A 15,026-nucleotide genomic window follows, 5' to 3' on the forward strand; every position below is an offset into this window, starting at 1 on the left:
ATAAATAGAGACATATGTAATAATTATAATAGACTTATTAGTGAAACTTATGGATGCCTAAACCATCAGATAGCTGTGCATGTCACACACACAGAAGCAGGAGTTCACTGAAGCTCTTGTTTAGCCGGTGTGTAAAAATTGTGAATTTCTGAGTCTGCTTCGGGGGTCACTGCTGATTCAAGCCGTTCCCTCTCCTCTGTCCTTGTGCTTGACTGCTAATTTGGGGGACGAGCGCAAATCATTCAGGGTTCTCAACCACAGGGGAAGATTATATTCCATTTGCTTTGCTTAAAAGACATGGTTTTAAACAACCAGAGCAAGCAAAAATTTCTGGCTCCCTAAATGGCTTTTCTCTGAAACCCAGCCTCCCCAGCCCTACCCTGGTAACATTCCCTTTCCGAGAGTCGAAGAGGTTGAGTTGACCTCGTGGACTTGTCAGATGTTAAAGCCCTGCTGCTCCCCCACTTAGTTTTTTGGACAATGTGATTAGAAGATTATTTTAAAGTCTGGGACACACGTACCCGACATGACACACGTTTCAGGATGGGGTGAGTCCAGCAAGGACCACAAACATTCACCGAGGAAACATAGTTTCTGAGATGCTGTTTATGTGCCCTTTTCGGCAGCTCAGATACAGGTAACACAATTGTATCTTTGATCTCTTACCACAGTTTCAAAGCAGCCTGTGGATTACCTCTCAGAGCAGGGGCAGCTGCTAGAGGTTGGTGAATTATTAATGCTCATGGCAGGAGGCATCCCGTCCTCTGCCGTTCTTCAGATAAAAGATGCATAGAGACGAGCGGCTAACCCCTCTCCCCGACCTGGTGGGAGCGACTCGGCGACTGTGGCAATGAAATTAAAGTGCACTTTTTTTTTTTTTTTTTTTTGCGGCACGCGGGCCTCTCAGTGCTGTGGCCTCTCCCGTTGCGGAGCACAGGCTCCGGACGCGCAGGCTCAGCGGCCATGGCTCACGGGCCTAGCCGCTCCGCGGCATGTGGGATCTTCCCGGACCGGGGCACGAACCCGTGTCCCCTGCGTCGGCAGGCAGACTCCCGACCACTGCGCCACCAGGGAAGCCCTAAAGTGCACTTTTGCGAGAGTCACCCAGAATTACAGGGCAAGGGAAGCATCATTTCTCTTACTTCATGCTAGTTGCTAGTGTGAGGGAGAGTACTGAGTACTGAGCAAACAAGTCTAAAGCCATTCCCTCCTTCCCTTTCCCTGGGTGGTGGGGCAGAGGCGTGGAGGTGGGAAGGGTCAAGGTTTTGGCCTTAGAATGAGTCTCCAGCTGAAGGAGGAAGGATGGCGTATTAGTTTGCTATAGGTGCTGAAACAAGTCACCGTAATCTTAGCTGAAAACAGCACACGTTTATCATGTCACCATTCTGGAGGTCTGATGTCCAACACAGGCTAAAATCCTGGTGTTGGTGGGCTGCCTTCCTTTCTGGAAGCTCTTGGGGGAGAATCTGTTTCCTTGCTCACCCGTCATCAGCAGGATTCCACTGCTTATGGTTGCAGGACTGCGGGTCGAATTCCTTGCTGGCTGTCAGCTGAGGGCAAGGTCCCAGGTTCGAGAGGCAACCTCATTCCTGGGTTCCTGGCATCCTTCTCTGTCTTCCAGTCACATCTCCCTGGCATGCTCGTCTGTCTTCCTCTTCCATTTTTAAGGGCCCCTATGCCTCCCCAGGGATCACTGGGTTAATGCAGGGCTGTCACCACACCCCAAGGTCCTTACCCCGATCACACCTGTAGAGTCCCTTTTGCCATGTGAGGTAATATATCCAGAGGTTCCAAGGATTGGGGTGTGGACATCTTTGGGGGGGCAGGCGTTATTCTGCCACAACAGATGGGTAGGGCCGGAAGGGGCATCGGGAGAGATCAGAGTCCAAGTGGAGGCTGTGTAGTGGCCCCGGCAAGAGAGGATAAGAATGCTGACGGCTCTCGGGGGCTGTGTCAGCATGTGGGGCTGGACAAGGCGTCCGGCTCCCTTCTCTTTGTCCCTCCGGCTCCATTATGCCTTGGTGATGCTCTCAGAAGAGAGCTGCAAGGCAGAGGGTTGGTCATCAAGAGGCTGCAGGGTTTTCATGGCACCTGGCCTTTAGCCCCGACCCTGACGTTCCTCTCCAAGTGACAGGCTGAGGCAGAGGAAGGCGCCGGGGAGGGCGGGGTGGGCTACACAACGGGGAAAGGGAGGTCAGGGGATTTGGGACCCTCCTTTCCATTTTGAAAGCACACAGTATGCCAAGGAGGCGATAAATAACGGTCTAAGAAAACAAATGAACACACAGACACATTTTGAGGCTCCAGTGAAGAGAGCAGTCCTCCAATAACCTTTTTTTTTTTTTTTCTTTAATAGCTGGAGCTCCACATGAAGGAGAAGAGAGAAGACATTCAGATCAAGTGGTCCTTCATCAGCGCGCCAGAGATGGCCATTACGATCCAGCCCAAAGCACCGGGGGAGGTCAGTCCGTGAGTTTTTGTGATTCCTGCCTCGTGTACGTGCAAACATGGCACGTTATGACCACCTGCTCTGGGAGACGGGGCCTCTGATTAATGCGTGTCTGATGTGTGATCCCGGGGAATGCACAGGGCAGTGATGGGGCAGCGTTGGTGGGCGGGGTGGGGGGTAGGGGAGGTGGGGAGGGCCTTCCGTGGATTTAATGCCAGCTCTCACCTGGGCTGCACCTGCAATCACCTGGCAGCTTTTAAAAATCCTGAAGCCTGCCCTGTCCCCCAGGTAGGTTTAATTGGACTGGGGATTTTTTAATGCACTTGTGTGCAGTGGTTGAAAACCATGGCAGTGATGGAACCTAGGTTTTCCTCACCGTTCTATCACACCTGACCCTCAGATGCTCTCCTTCACTGTGAGGGCGCTCGACTCACCTACAGCTCAGCCTGAGTCCAAAGCCTGGCTTCCAAGGCCACCACCTCCTTTCTCCCCACAGCTTTTGCATAGCTGTGTCTCAAGTCTGAAGGTGATCTCCCCGCTTCCTGTGGCCCTGGGGGTGTGAGGAAGTGAATTTGGGAGAAGGAGGGGCCTGCCGAGTCACATGGGCGCTGTCACTTTCAGTTGCTGGAAAGATCGTGCAAAATTTACTAATCTGTCCATAAATCGCATAACTGTTCATGCCTTGATATAGGTGTAGGCAGTTTGTTTTTAAGACTAAGAAGTTTGAATTGTAATTCTTTTCCCTTGCATACGTCAGAAGTGGAATTGTTGGCCTGACCGTTTAGTTGTACAAAGTTCGCATGTTAAGTGTTTCCCTAGTCACTGCTTTATTTTCTTTTTCTCCTTCCCGCCCACGTTTGCATCTGCTTTCCCCCACCTGGCACTGCTTTTTCAGGCCTACAGTACACACAGAACGGTTCTGTAAACGGCTCCCCTGCCACCTCTGACATCAAACTTCCGAAGTCCAAGATTGCTCTGCTGGTCTTCATAGCAGAGTGTATCCCGCCGAGGGGGTACTGAGTTCTGTGTTCAAAAGCTAGTCAAATTAAGTGCTTTCCTCTGTGTGGTTATGTTACCAACCTGATGTGAGTTCATGTAAGCAGGTGTCAGCGTTTGCTTCTGTTGGTACCGTTTCAGGTTTTGTCCCCCATCTTTGTTGATTTACGTAGTTTTTGAACGTGCAGAATATTAACATACTTCAAAAGTCAAAATTACATGAACTGTTGTGTGCAGAAGTCCCGTCTCCATTCCCCTCCCCTCCACCCCATCCATGCCCCGCTCTCTGCTCGCTTGTTTCTTTCGTTTTCGTTTACCCATCCTAGGTTTCTTTTTGAAAAACGGACCTTATTCCCCCATTCTCACCCACTCAGTGGCATGCTGTGTGCACTCTTCACACCTTGCTCCCCACAAGGCCCTGTACGTTTCTCTGCCAACCATGGGCTCCCCATATTAACGAGAAGCGTGACTTTCCCGATGAAGTAATCCTGTGGGATTAAACAGCCCCTTGGAGCTGGGTCCTGTGGGCTTAGTAACCCCTTGGACCCCTGGTGGTTGAGATGGCATGGGGGCAGGGGGACAGCTATAAAGGAAGGTCGCCAAGTCAGCTGCTCTGTGGATCTAAAATGTGATGGTCTCTGAGCACCCCAGAACCCATCTTTCCCCCTTGGCTTCCTCCTCTGTCAAGTGAGGAGAAATGTGCGGGTTAAAAGAGATAGAAATAGATAAACCAAGTGCAGTACATCCATAAATGGGCTATTATTCAGTCGTTAAAAAGATTGGAGTACTAATATGTGCTAGATTATGAATGAACCTTGAAAACACTGTGCTCAGTAAAAGAAGCCAGACATAAATGACCATGTCATATGATCCCATTTCTATGAAATACCCAGAATACACAAATCCATGAAGATGCAAAGCACATTAGTGGCTGTCAGGGGCTGTCGTGGGGAGGACTGGGGAGTGACTGCTAATGAGTAAAGGGTTTACTTTGGAGGTGATGGAAATATTTTGGAACTAGATAGAGGTGATAGTTTTACAACACCGTGTATGTATGTACTAAACACCACTGAAATGCATACCTTAAAATGGTTACATTTATGTTATGTGAATTCACCTCAGTTTAAAAATAAGGGTATCAAGAACCTATTGCAATAAGAGAAAGATGATGGCGGAGCGGTTCTCAGTGCAGACCCTGGAGCCTTAGTGCCTGGGCTTAACTCTCAGCTCTGCCACTTATGAGCTGCGAGACCCCACACATGCTAATTAATTTCTCTGTGCCTCAGTTTCCTCATCTGTAAAATGGGGATGATGATTTTCAACGTGGTTGTGGGGATTAAACTAGTTAGTATGTGTAAGTGCGTAGCATCGAGCCTGACACATCCTAAGAGTGGAGTAAGTGTGAGCCATTTTGATTATTAGTAGTTTAGAGTTCCTGGCAGAGAGAGTAGATTTTCAGTAAATGGCAGATTTGGCCTAAGTTTGCTGTAACAAGGCCTGGCCAGCTGGTTGTCCTTGGGACACCACAGACCAATTTCTGAAATCACTTCCAGCCCCGCAAGTTGGAAGATTTTTCAATAGGTCTGTGGTCCTGGTGGAAATCAAGTCCTGCCAGTGTCCATCCCCCTGCGCAGGGGGGGCTGGAGCCCCACAGTGGGGACATTTACACCAGAAGTGACGACGGACACAGAGGGCCCTGGAGCCGTCAATGGCAGAGCCAGAATCATGGCCAGGGTGGCCGAGCACCGGCACTCACCACACTGCAGCTGCTCTCCTGAAACCACGGAATGATGGCGTGGATGGCAGCAGAGCTGGCAGGGTTCGACATTTTCTTTTAGCAAGTGTCCAGCCAGATCCAGCTTTTAAGAGTTCAAAACAAAAGCTATTATATTTAAACAAGGCTTTTAACTGAGATTTTAAAAAATAGATCCTCCTTGCTTAAAAAATGAGAGATAAGATATGCAGAAAAGTGCACATATTGTAAGCACGCAGCTGATTGAAGCTTTCACACACTGACCATTCATGAGTGCCCAGCGCCACAAACAGAGCAGGGTCAGCTCCCCAGAAAACCCCCGCCTACCCGCTTCCACTCACTACCTGCAGCCCCTACAAAGGGTAACCATGCTCCTGACTTCTAACACGTATGACTTATCTATGCTTGCAACTAATAATTACCTCAAACCCAGCAGCGTGAAACAACACACATTTACCTCATAGTATCTGTCAGTCAGTCCAGGCTTAACTGGGTCCCCTGCTCGGGGTCTCATGGGCTGTCATCATGGTCTGGGCTGACTGTCCTTCCTAGAGCTCGGGATCCTCTTCCAGTCTCCTATGGTCGTTTGCAAAACTCGGTTCCTTGTGGTTGTAGGACTGAGGTCCTCCGTTCCTTGATGGCTGTGGGCTGGGGCTGCTCTCAGCTCCTTGAAGCCCTGCGGTTCTGTGCCATGTGGCCCCCTCACACGTGGAAGCTGACTTCTTCAAGGTTAGGAGGAGAATCTCTTGCTCTGGTTTGCTAAGAGGGAGTTGTATATAACATGACCTTTGGCCATCACATCACTTTGCCGTATTCCGTTGGCTGGAAGCAAGTCACGGGCGCCACCTGCCCTCAAGGCGAGTGGACGATGCAGAACATGACTCGTTGAGAGTCATCTTAGGATTCTGCCCACAAACAGCATTAGCTTAGTTTTGCTTGTTTTGGTACTTTAAATAAAGGAATCATGCAGTACTGTGTATGTGTTTTTCTGTGTTTGGTTTCGTTCACTTAACATTATGTCTGTGAGATTCATCTGTGTCTTTGTGTGTGCTTGTACATTGTTTGTGCTCATCGCCCTGTGGTATTCCATTGTGTGACTGCACCAGAACTTGTGTATCTGTTCAGGTATTGATGGATACTTAGGTAGTTTCCAGTTTGGGGTCATTATGCATAGTGGTGCTCTGAACATTCTAGGACACATGAGCGTGTTTCTGTTGGGTATTAATTGTAGCCTTATAGAGCTTGACACCTGGTGATGCAAGTCATCCTGCTGTGTTATTCTTCTACAAGCTTGTCTTCATTTTTATTGAGCCTTTCCATTTACTTGAATACCATTTATTTTTTTTTCTTCTTATTTATTTTTGATGTGGGCCATTTTTAAAGTCTTTATTGAATTTGTTACATGATTGCTTCTTCTTTTATGTTTTGGTGTTTTGTTTTGTTTTGTTTTTGGCCGCAAAGCATGTGGGATCTTAGCTCCCCAACCAGGGATTGAACCCGCAACCCCTGCATTGGAAGGTGACGTTGTAACCAGCGGACCACCAGGGAAGTCCCTTGACTACCTTTTAATAAAAAAAAAAAAAAAATCAAACATCAGGCAAGAAAGAAAAAACGTGTGCCTGTATGTTTACAGGAAAGGACTGAAAAGATATACACAGAAATGTTAACACATGTCTATGTTGCACACGTCTTATCTTTAACTTTTAAAAACAAGGAGGATGGGGCTTCCCTGGTGGCCCAGTGGTTGAGAGTCCACCTGCCGATGCAGGGGACGCGGGTTCGTGCCCCGGTCTGGGAAGATCCCACATGCCGCGGAGCGACTGGGCCCGTGAGCCATGGCCGCTGAGCCTGCGTGTCCGGAGCCTGTGCTCCGCAATGGGAGAGGCCACAGCAGTGAGAGGCCCGCGTACCGCAAAAAACAAAACAAACAAAAAAAAAAACAACAAGGAGGATGAATGACTTCTGAGATCAGCAAAGGTAAGAGTGAGTGAGTGTCTCACTGTCCTAGTCTGATCTCCTGGAGCCCTGGTGACCCCAAGTCTGTTTTGTCCCAGGGACATCTGGAGAGCCATGCATTTGCTTGCCCACTTGTACACGTGCCTGGTTACGAGCTGGTTTGGTGACTCCCTCCTCTTTCGGCAGGACCCGGCGGTTGGGGCAGATGCAGTCTCTGAAAGTCTCAAGGATGTTGTGAAGCACCTGGTTAGCTCTGCGTCCCCATCAGCGGTTCTGAGCACAAAGCCTACGGATGTGAGGGGAGTTCAGGTAAACCAGTTCACTGGGTTGTGGGTGTTTCATGACCCCCTGAAGGACCGTGGTCCACCCGCCTAGAGAATTTGTGTGCATTTCCCACGTCGCCCCCCATCCCTGCACCTTGCCTCCACCCACCCCCCCACGGTAGAGCGAGATTGCACGGTCGCTTGCTGGTGGGTGATGACCACGGTCTGGGGCAAAGCTCTGAGTTCAGGGCACAGGGTTCCGAAGCCCCATGGGAGGAAAGGAAGAGGAGTCTGGCCCACTCAGCAGAGTCCAAGCCGAAGTAGCCCAGATCCTCTCCTTTTAGGAACCAGAACTTGACTTTTCGCTGTGCCCCCAGAGCCTGTTGTCTGGGATCGCACCCTTCCAGAACTAAGGTACCTGGGAACTGCCCCGAGGCAGGCAGGGTGAGCGCACTGGACCCACAGACTTTTAGCCCAGGACGGGGACAGCCTCCGTCCACACTGCCTCTCAGGGGTCTGTCGCCCTCAGGCAGTGCGGACACATGAGGCCATCTCCTCTGTGGGGTCCTTCCCACGCTGACGACCCCCCTCCCCATGCTGGGGCCCTCCCCACTGCCCAATTAGGTGCCAATTCTCTGGCTAAATTCACGTCCAGGGCATTCGCCCAGGACAGCCTCCCTGGGCTTGGTCACGCACATCTCTTTTGGCGACACATCTAAAACCCTTGGCTTGAGGTCAATTAATTCTCCCAGTAATGAGCAGATCTTTTCGTGATGACTATGCAAAACATACATTTACAGTCGCTGAAGTTATTTTTCCTATGTCTTTCCAGTATTTTTATGTGGCATGGTAGATTATCCACTGTTATTATATAGTGGGGGGTGAAGTCAGTGTGAAAGTGTAACTTTTTGTTTTTTTAAGTCTTTATTGAATTTATTACAGTATAGCTTCTGTTTTTTATGTTTTGGGTTTTTGGCCACGAGGCATGTAGGATCTTAGCTCCCTGACCAGGGATCGAACCCTCACCCTCTGCCTTGGAAGGCGAAGTCTTAACCACTGGAGAGCCAGGGAAGTCCCTAAAGTATAACTTTTCATATGATTTTTTGATGCAGGCTCTCGGTCTCTGGTTCCTGTTAGGGCATCACCACTGTGAATGTGTAGAGCCTGGAGACAAAATCTCTTTGATTCACTGCACAGATATCAGGGGATCACAGTGCTTTGTGGTTCGCTCTGGGTGTTGAAGGTTATCAGAACATGAGAAACCTGATGCAGCAGAGGAGCAGCTGAGTAAGCAGACGAGCAGAGGGAGGGGTTTGTGGGTGTGCGCGCAGGGTTCCCAGGGCTGTGCCGCCAGGTGGGGCTCGGCCCAGAGATGGGGGGTCAGGCCAGGCTTCCCAGAGGCGAGAGCAGAGGCTTGGCTGTTCTCTCTTTCAGTAATTCTATCCTGGTGGCTTAGTTCAAATCAGAGCTGCCTGTTTTGAATATGACTATACATTTTTAATGTCAAAATTTGAGAAACGTCACAAAATAGTACTGCATTTTTAGAATACACTGATTCAGAAAATAAAGGGACCAGGACTACCATAAATTCAATAATGCTTTTAAGTACATTTGTAGAGTGTATGTATCAAAATAACATGCATATTATATTAGGGTTCTCTAGAGAAACGGAACCAGTGGGTGTGTGTGTGTGTGTGTGTGTGTGTGTATGTATAAAATAGCCTCCATAACTGCATGAGCCAATTATATATTTATGTATAAAATATATATATTTATATATATAAGGAGACTTATTCTAGGGAGTTGGCTCATGCCAGAGGCTGACAAGCTCCAAGAGTTGCAGGAGAAGCCAGCAGGCTGGGACCCAGGAGAGCTGATGTTTCCACTCAAGTCCAAAGACAGGGAAAAATGGATATCCCAGCTCTAAGGCAGTCAGGCATGAGGAATTCCCTCTTATCTGAGGGAGAGTCAGCCCTTTGTTCTATTCAGGCCTTCACCTGATTGGACGAGGCCCACCGCAGTGGGGAAGGCAATCTGCTTTCCACGGTCTGTTGATCTAAATGTAAATCTCAGGCAGAAACCTCCTCGCAGACATACCCAGAATCACGTCTGACCACATGCTGGGCACCCCATGGTCCAGTCAAGTCAACACATAAGATTAGCCATCACGCATACGCAATTGAGAAAACATTGCATCTCTGCCCCAGACATGTGGGCTGCTCTGTCCCCAGTGCACAGGGACCTGGGTCTTGAGGACTTCTGTGATTACTTCTTGGCCTCCCAGCACCTTCAGCTCACAGTGGGCAAGGCCCTGCCCTGGCTCAGAATCATGTTTTCTAGGTGGTGACCTAAAGAACACTACAGTCGCTTGAGATGTTAGTAAGCATCCCCCACCCCAAAAGCACTCTGAGGTCAGATCAGCTCTTAGGATCCCTCCCTGGGAGGCGCTCGCTGTGCAGAGGCCTGTGATGTCTCTGAGAAGCTTTCCCAGGATTCCCAAATGTTTGTACCTCAGGAGCCCCTTGTAAATAACACTCGTAGCCATGAGTGGGAGGTGGAAGCTAGCTTGAGAAAGGCTGGTCTGAAGGTGAGGTCCCACAAGCTTGGGGAGGCTCTCTGTTGGAAACACCTTGATGCCCATTTGAGGATATGGTGATGAAGCAGGCTCAAGGGGTACCTGCCTCTGCTTTGTCCCTAGCGTGGCACCTGGATGACACTTAGATCCTCCCCACGTGGATGGCAGGTCTGCCAGGAGGTGGGAAGTAGCCAGTGTCCTGGCTGGTGTCACACTTAGTGCTAGTGGGCAGTGGGCCCCTGCATCCCAGGGAGGGCGCCCCACTCTGTCTCAAGCTCCTTCCCTGGGTCACGCGTGGCCCCATCTCCACCCACAGTGAGATTCAGGGGAGTCCTCTCTGGGTGAATGCTTAACTCCCTCGCTCGCTTTCTGTGGGATGTACAAGGCTCCCAAGGAGGGGAAGCAGCTGTGGGTGACTGGTACCCTCCCTCCCCAGTTGTTACAGAGCAGGCCTGGGAGCCAGGCTCCCTCTGGAGGTTTTCTTGAAGATTCCTTCCGCGTAGCAGGTGTCCAGCGGCCACGGCCTCTTTGCCACGGCTCACCGTTCTTTGTCTTCCTTTTTGCAGCACCTGCAGCGCACTTCATCTACTCAGGAATCCTGCCCCCCCAAACCTCCAAGGGCTCATGAGCTCAAACTATTGGTGAAGAATATTCGAGCCTCGCTGCTGAGCCATCCTGGTGCTTCAGGTGGGTGGTGGCGTGGCAGGGGCACCCAGGTGAGGGCAGGGCACCCGGCTGGCTGTGGATGTGACCGTCTGCAGTGTGAGCAGAGGGGAGGAGGTGCCTTGTGGGTTGTCCGTGGCCTTTGCTTCCTCCTGTGGAAGGGGGGTGCCACCTGGGGGGATTATGGGTGTCCGGAAGGCTTTGGGCCCACCGGGAACCCTGTGTTGCCCAGAGAGGCTGCTATGGAGACAAGACAGAAACATTGCAGAATGGGTGATTCCTTTTCGGTGATTCTGAGTCAGTGCTGAGACCCCGGATGCCTAGTAGCCTGGGACCGGACACATCTTTCCACTGTGGTGTGGTTTTTGCTAAGAGTAGCGATGAGTTCTTTGTATTGTCTGAGAACATCGGGGTTACTTATATTTATTTGTGGGGAGTTTCCTCCTGTTCCAGAAGTGCAGGTAGGACACACTGAACTACCTAGAAACTCTGTGAATGAAGCTGGGTATGGGTGGTGTTTTGGTAACTCACACCTCGCCCCCTGAGGCCACGCCGCTTAGCGGCCGGGAGGGGCTCCCGGGACCCAGTCCGCCAAGGTTGGGGTCCCAATTTCTAACCTCTGCCAGCAGGTCCCCATCGGAGTCAGAATCTCTCCTTGAGAGTGACTGTGGTGGTTAGTAAGATGATGTGTGTAGAACACCGAACACCACCTGGTACACGGTAAAGGGCCAACATATTCCAGTCCTTTACCGTTGAATTTTTTTTTTTTTTTTTTTTTTTGCGGTACGTGGGCCTCTCACTGCTGTGGCCTCTCCCGTTGCGGAGCACAGGCTCCAGACGCGCAGGCTCAGCGGCCATGGCTCACGGGCCCAGCTGCTCCGCCGCATGTGGGATCTTCCCGGACCGGGGCACGAACCCACGTCCCCTGCATCGGCAGGCGGACTCTCAACCACTGCGCCGCCAGGGAAGCCCTACCGTTGATTATTGATTACACAGTATATTCACGGCTTTCTGCCATGGGTCAAGCATTGCCTCGAAGCAGACACAATTGTTCACTAGTGAAATGTCCTGTTATCTGGATCAAATACCTCCAAAAGTTTTGACTGAGCTGAGTTAGGCCTGGGCTTCCCTGGTGGCGCAGTGGTTGAGAGTCCGCCTGCTGATGCAGGGGACGCGGGTTCGTGCCCCGGTCCGGGAAGATCCCACATGCCGCGGGGCGGCTGGGCCCGTGGGCCATGGCCGCTGAGCCTGCGCGTCCGGAGCCTGTTGCTCCGCAACGGGAGAGGCCACAGCAGTGAGAGGCCCGCGTACCACAAAAAAAAACAAAAGCAAAAAAAACAAACCTACATCTTTGTAAGAGGGAAATGGGTTCTCTGGGAGGTATCCCCAGATTTAGCAGTTACCCCAGATGCCCTTCCTTTTCCAAGCTGTTAGTTTTGTCCAAAGTGAGGCCCACATCTCTGCTGGAGTAATGTTGCCCCCAGGAAGGGCCCTCACCAGAGAGCTGTGCCTGCAGTCAGAACCGAGGGGGGAGCAGGGGCACTTGGGGCAGCCCGGGGCTGTGGACATCCAGTGAGTATCCCCAGATGAGGTGCTTTGAGAGTTTGTAAATGGCAAATGAAAGGAACACTGGACCCTCTGAGCCACAGGTCCAGTGAGCCAAGACCAGACATTTAACTCGGCCTTTCTTTTAGATGCAAAATGTCTTAATGCAACTAGAAAACAAAAATAAAAGCCAATATGGTGCCCCTCTGTTTGATTACAGGCAACATTAACCCAGTATGTGTAGTTCAGCTGAATGATCCCATCCAGAAGTTCTCCAGCACCCTCTCGAAAAACACTACCACCCTCACCTGGGAAGAAGAATTCACCTTGTGCGTAAGGGGCCCGGGTTTCCATGGCCACACCTACTCGAGACTGCCAAATTCTAAAACCATTCTGCAGCACTGTTCATACAAAAGAAGGGAGGGAGGGAGGAAGGAAGGGAGGGAGGGAGGGAGGAAAAAAGGAAATATAAAAAATTAAAAAGAAATATATTAAGCACCGAAGGAAGCTGTAAGTCAGACATGGATTTCTTTTTGAAGGCAGCTCTTAGTATCGATTCACTCCTCACCTACATACCCACGCCCTGCTGTGACGAGAGATCTGTTGTTGGGCCTTCCACACTTGCTTTAGAAACGCACACCTTCCAGAGCAGAATGGAAGGAAACTTCTGATTGATACCAAAATCTGACAAAGAGAATGGAAAAAAGGAAAATTGTAGACCACTTACAAATTATGATGTAGGAATTCTGACTAATGTATTATCAAATAGAATCCAGTAGCACATTAAAAATAATATACCAAGACTGACTGAGTTCATACCAGAAATGCAAGGATGGTTTAATGTGATGAGATCTATTAATGAAATCCACTGTGTCACTAGATCAAGGGAGAAAACAAACTTATTATTTCTCTGTATGCCCAAAAGATATTCAGTGACATTTAATAACCATTTCTAATTTTTAAAACTTAATTAGAACAAGATTTATGGTCACTTTTTTCATATGATTAAAAACAAAAAATCACTGTAAGTGATAAGTAGTAGGAACAGTCCCACTAAAGTCAAGAGAAGGATACCAACTGTTTTGTTCTAGAAGTACTAGTTAATGCAATTAGATAAGAAAAAGAAATAGTACACAAATAAGAGGCAAAACTAATCATTACTTGGAGATAATATTATTGCATATTTAGACTACTCCAGAAAATCAATTGAAGCTATTAGAAATAATGAATATAGGGTAGAAATAATAATATTATAAAAACTAATGTAAATAATATTTCAGTAAAGTAGCTGAGTACAAAAATACAGAAATCAATCACTTTCTGGTGTGTAAACAATAATTAGAAGAAGTAATGGAAGAAGGTGTCCCATGTATAATATAAAGAGCCTTTATAAATTATTAATGAAAATATGAGCACTCTCTTAGAAAATTGGGCAAAACTTCTGTACTAGAAAAGCAAAAGTAAGAGCCGTAGATAGCCAGAAACATCTGAAAAGATGTTCAATCTCAGTAATAGCTAAAGTAATGCAAACTTAAACAAAAGAGATTGTTTTTCGCCTTATAGGTTGGTAAAGAAAAAGTGAGAAAAGCCAGTGGAAATACTGTATATATTAGAATAATCATTCTGGAGGTCATCAATATGTATAAAAAAAGAAAATCTCTTATATGCATGTACCTTTTGATTGGCAATTGCTCTTTTCCTAAGGAAATAATCACACAGTGTGTGCAAAGATATATGTGTGAGGATATTTATCTCAGCTTGTTTATAGTTACAAAATATTGGGAACAACCCATTATTAAGGGTTGGTTATTAAGGAACTGGCTGAATAAAATCTTTTAAGGCCAGATAGTGGAATACTAGACACCTGTTAAAAAGGATGTTGCTCTGTAGTTATTGACATGGAAAGATGTCCATGATATCTTAAGTGAAAAAAATAGGTTACAAAGGAGGAGAGAGGTATGTTATGTTCTATATTTGTTTTCAGACAACTATATGGCTATATCTTTCAATACAGTACCTACCAGCCACAGGTAGCTCTTTAAATTTCAATTAATTGAAAGCAAACAAAATTAAACCCAGTTCCTCAGTTTGCACTGGCCTCATTTCAAGTTCTAAATAGCTGTATGTGGCTAGTGGCCACCGAATTTGATAGCAGCTTTACAGAACATTTCCACCATCATTCAGAAAGTCCCATTGGATTACCCTAGGAGACTAGTCACCAAATATTAACATTAACTATTTCTGGATGGTGAAGTTGCAGATAATCTTTGTATTTTGGTTATATATCTCTGTTGTTTCTTAAATATTGATGGTGATTTGCATTCCTTTCTATCATCAGGAAAAAAAAATACTATTTCAAGAAAATAGTAAAGCATTTTTAAGGATTCATGGCCCTTCTTCCTTTCCACAGTGAGTTGAATGCCAAGTCGAGGGAGTTGCACCTGCAGATTTCAGAGGATGGGCAATCCTCAGAAGGTGGGTGGTCGGCAGGCAGACGGAGACCCTGCTCTCTGGGAGGGTCATCCAGTGGCCCTGACCAGGGCCTTGGGGTGGGGAGGGCGGGAGACCCAGCAGAGCCTCGGCCCCTCCCCCTAAGCCACTCCAGGTCTTCCCAAGGGAATGTTTGGTTGGAAGTCCATTCTGTTATTAGCAAGGTCAAACATTTTGGGAAAGTATATTCAACTGGTTCTTTTCTTTTTCTTTTTCTTTTTTTTTTAAACAAATATCAAAAATCTTTTATTCAACAGTTCTTGGCTTAGAGCAGTTCTCAACCCTCTTAGCCTTAATAGACCTTTTACTTTTATTTTTTTTCTTCAGTTTTTAATT

General features: G+C 48.1%; 1 protein-coding gene across 3 annotated transcripts in view; it reads left to right on the forward strand.

Moving 5' to 3' along the window:
• Nucleotides 1-15,026, forward strand: part of C2CD2 (C2 calcium dependent domain containing 2) — a 63,080-nt gene that overhangs the window by 27,490 nt on the left and 20,564 nt on the right. For 2 of the 3 annotated variants that reach the window (XM_022552878.3, XM_089910218.1), the window contains exons 4-8: nt 2,357-2,461; nt 7,341-7,463; nt 10,559-10,679; nt 12,421-12,529; nt 14,611-14,675. In XM_022552878.3, the coding sequence (XP_022408586.2) occupies nt 2,357-2,461; nt 7,341-7,463; nt 10,559-10,679; nt 12,421-12,529; nt 14,611-14,675 (523 nt within the window). Of the gene's footprint in view, nt 1-2,356; nt 2,470-7,340; nt 7,464-10,558; nt 10,680-12,420; nt 12,530-14,610; nt 14,676-15,026 lie in introns of all 3 variants that reach the window. The other variant, XM_089910219.1, reaches the window with a different exon arrangement.

The sequence above is a fragment of the Delphinapterus leucas genome, chromosome 4 (assembly GCF_059928025.1).
Source record: "Delphinapterus leucas isolate spDelLeu-1000000601 "Yukka" chromosome 4, BTC_Dleu_Yukka2, whole genome shotgun sequence".
In the NCBI taxonomy this organism is placed as follows: domain Eukaryota; kingdom Metazoa; phylum Chordata; class Mammalia; order Artiodactyla; family Monodontidae; genus Delphinapterus; species Delphinapterus leucas.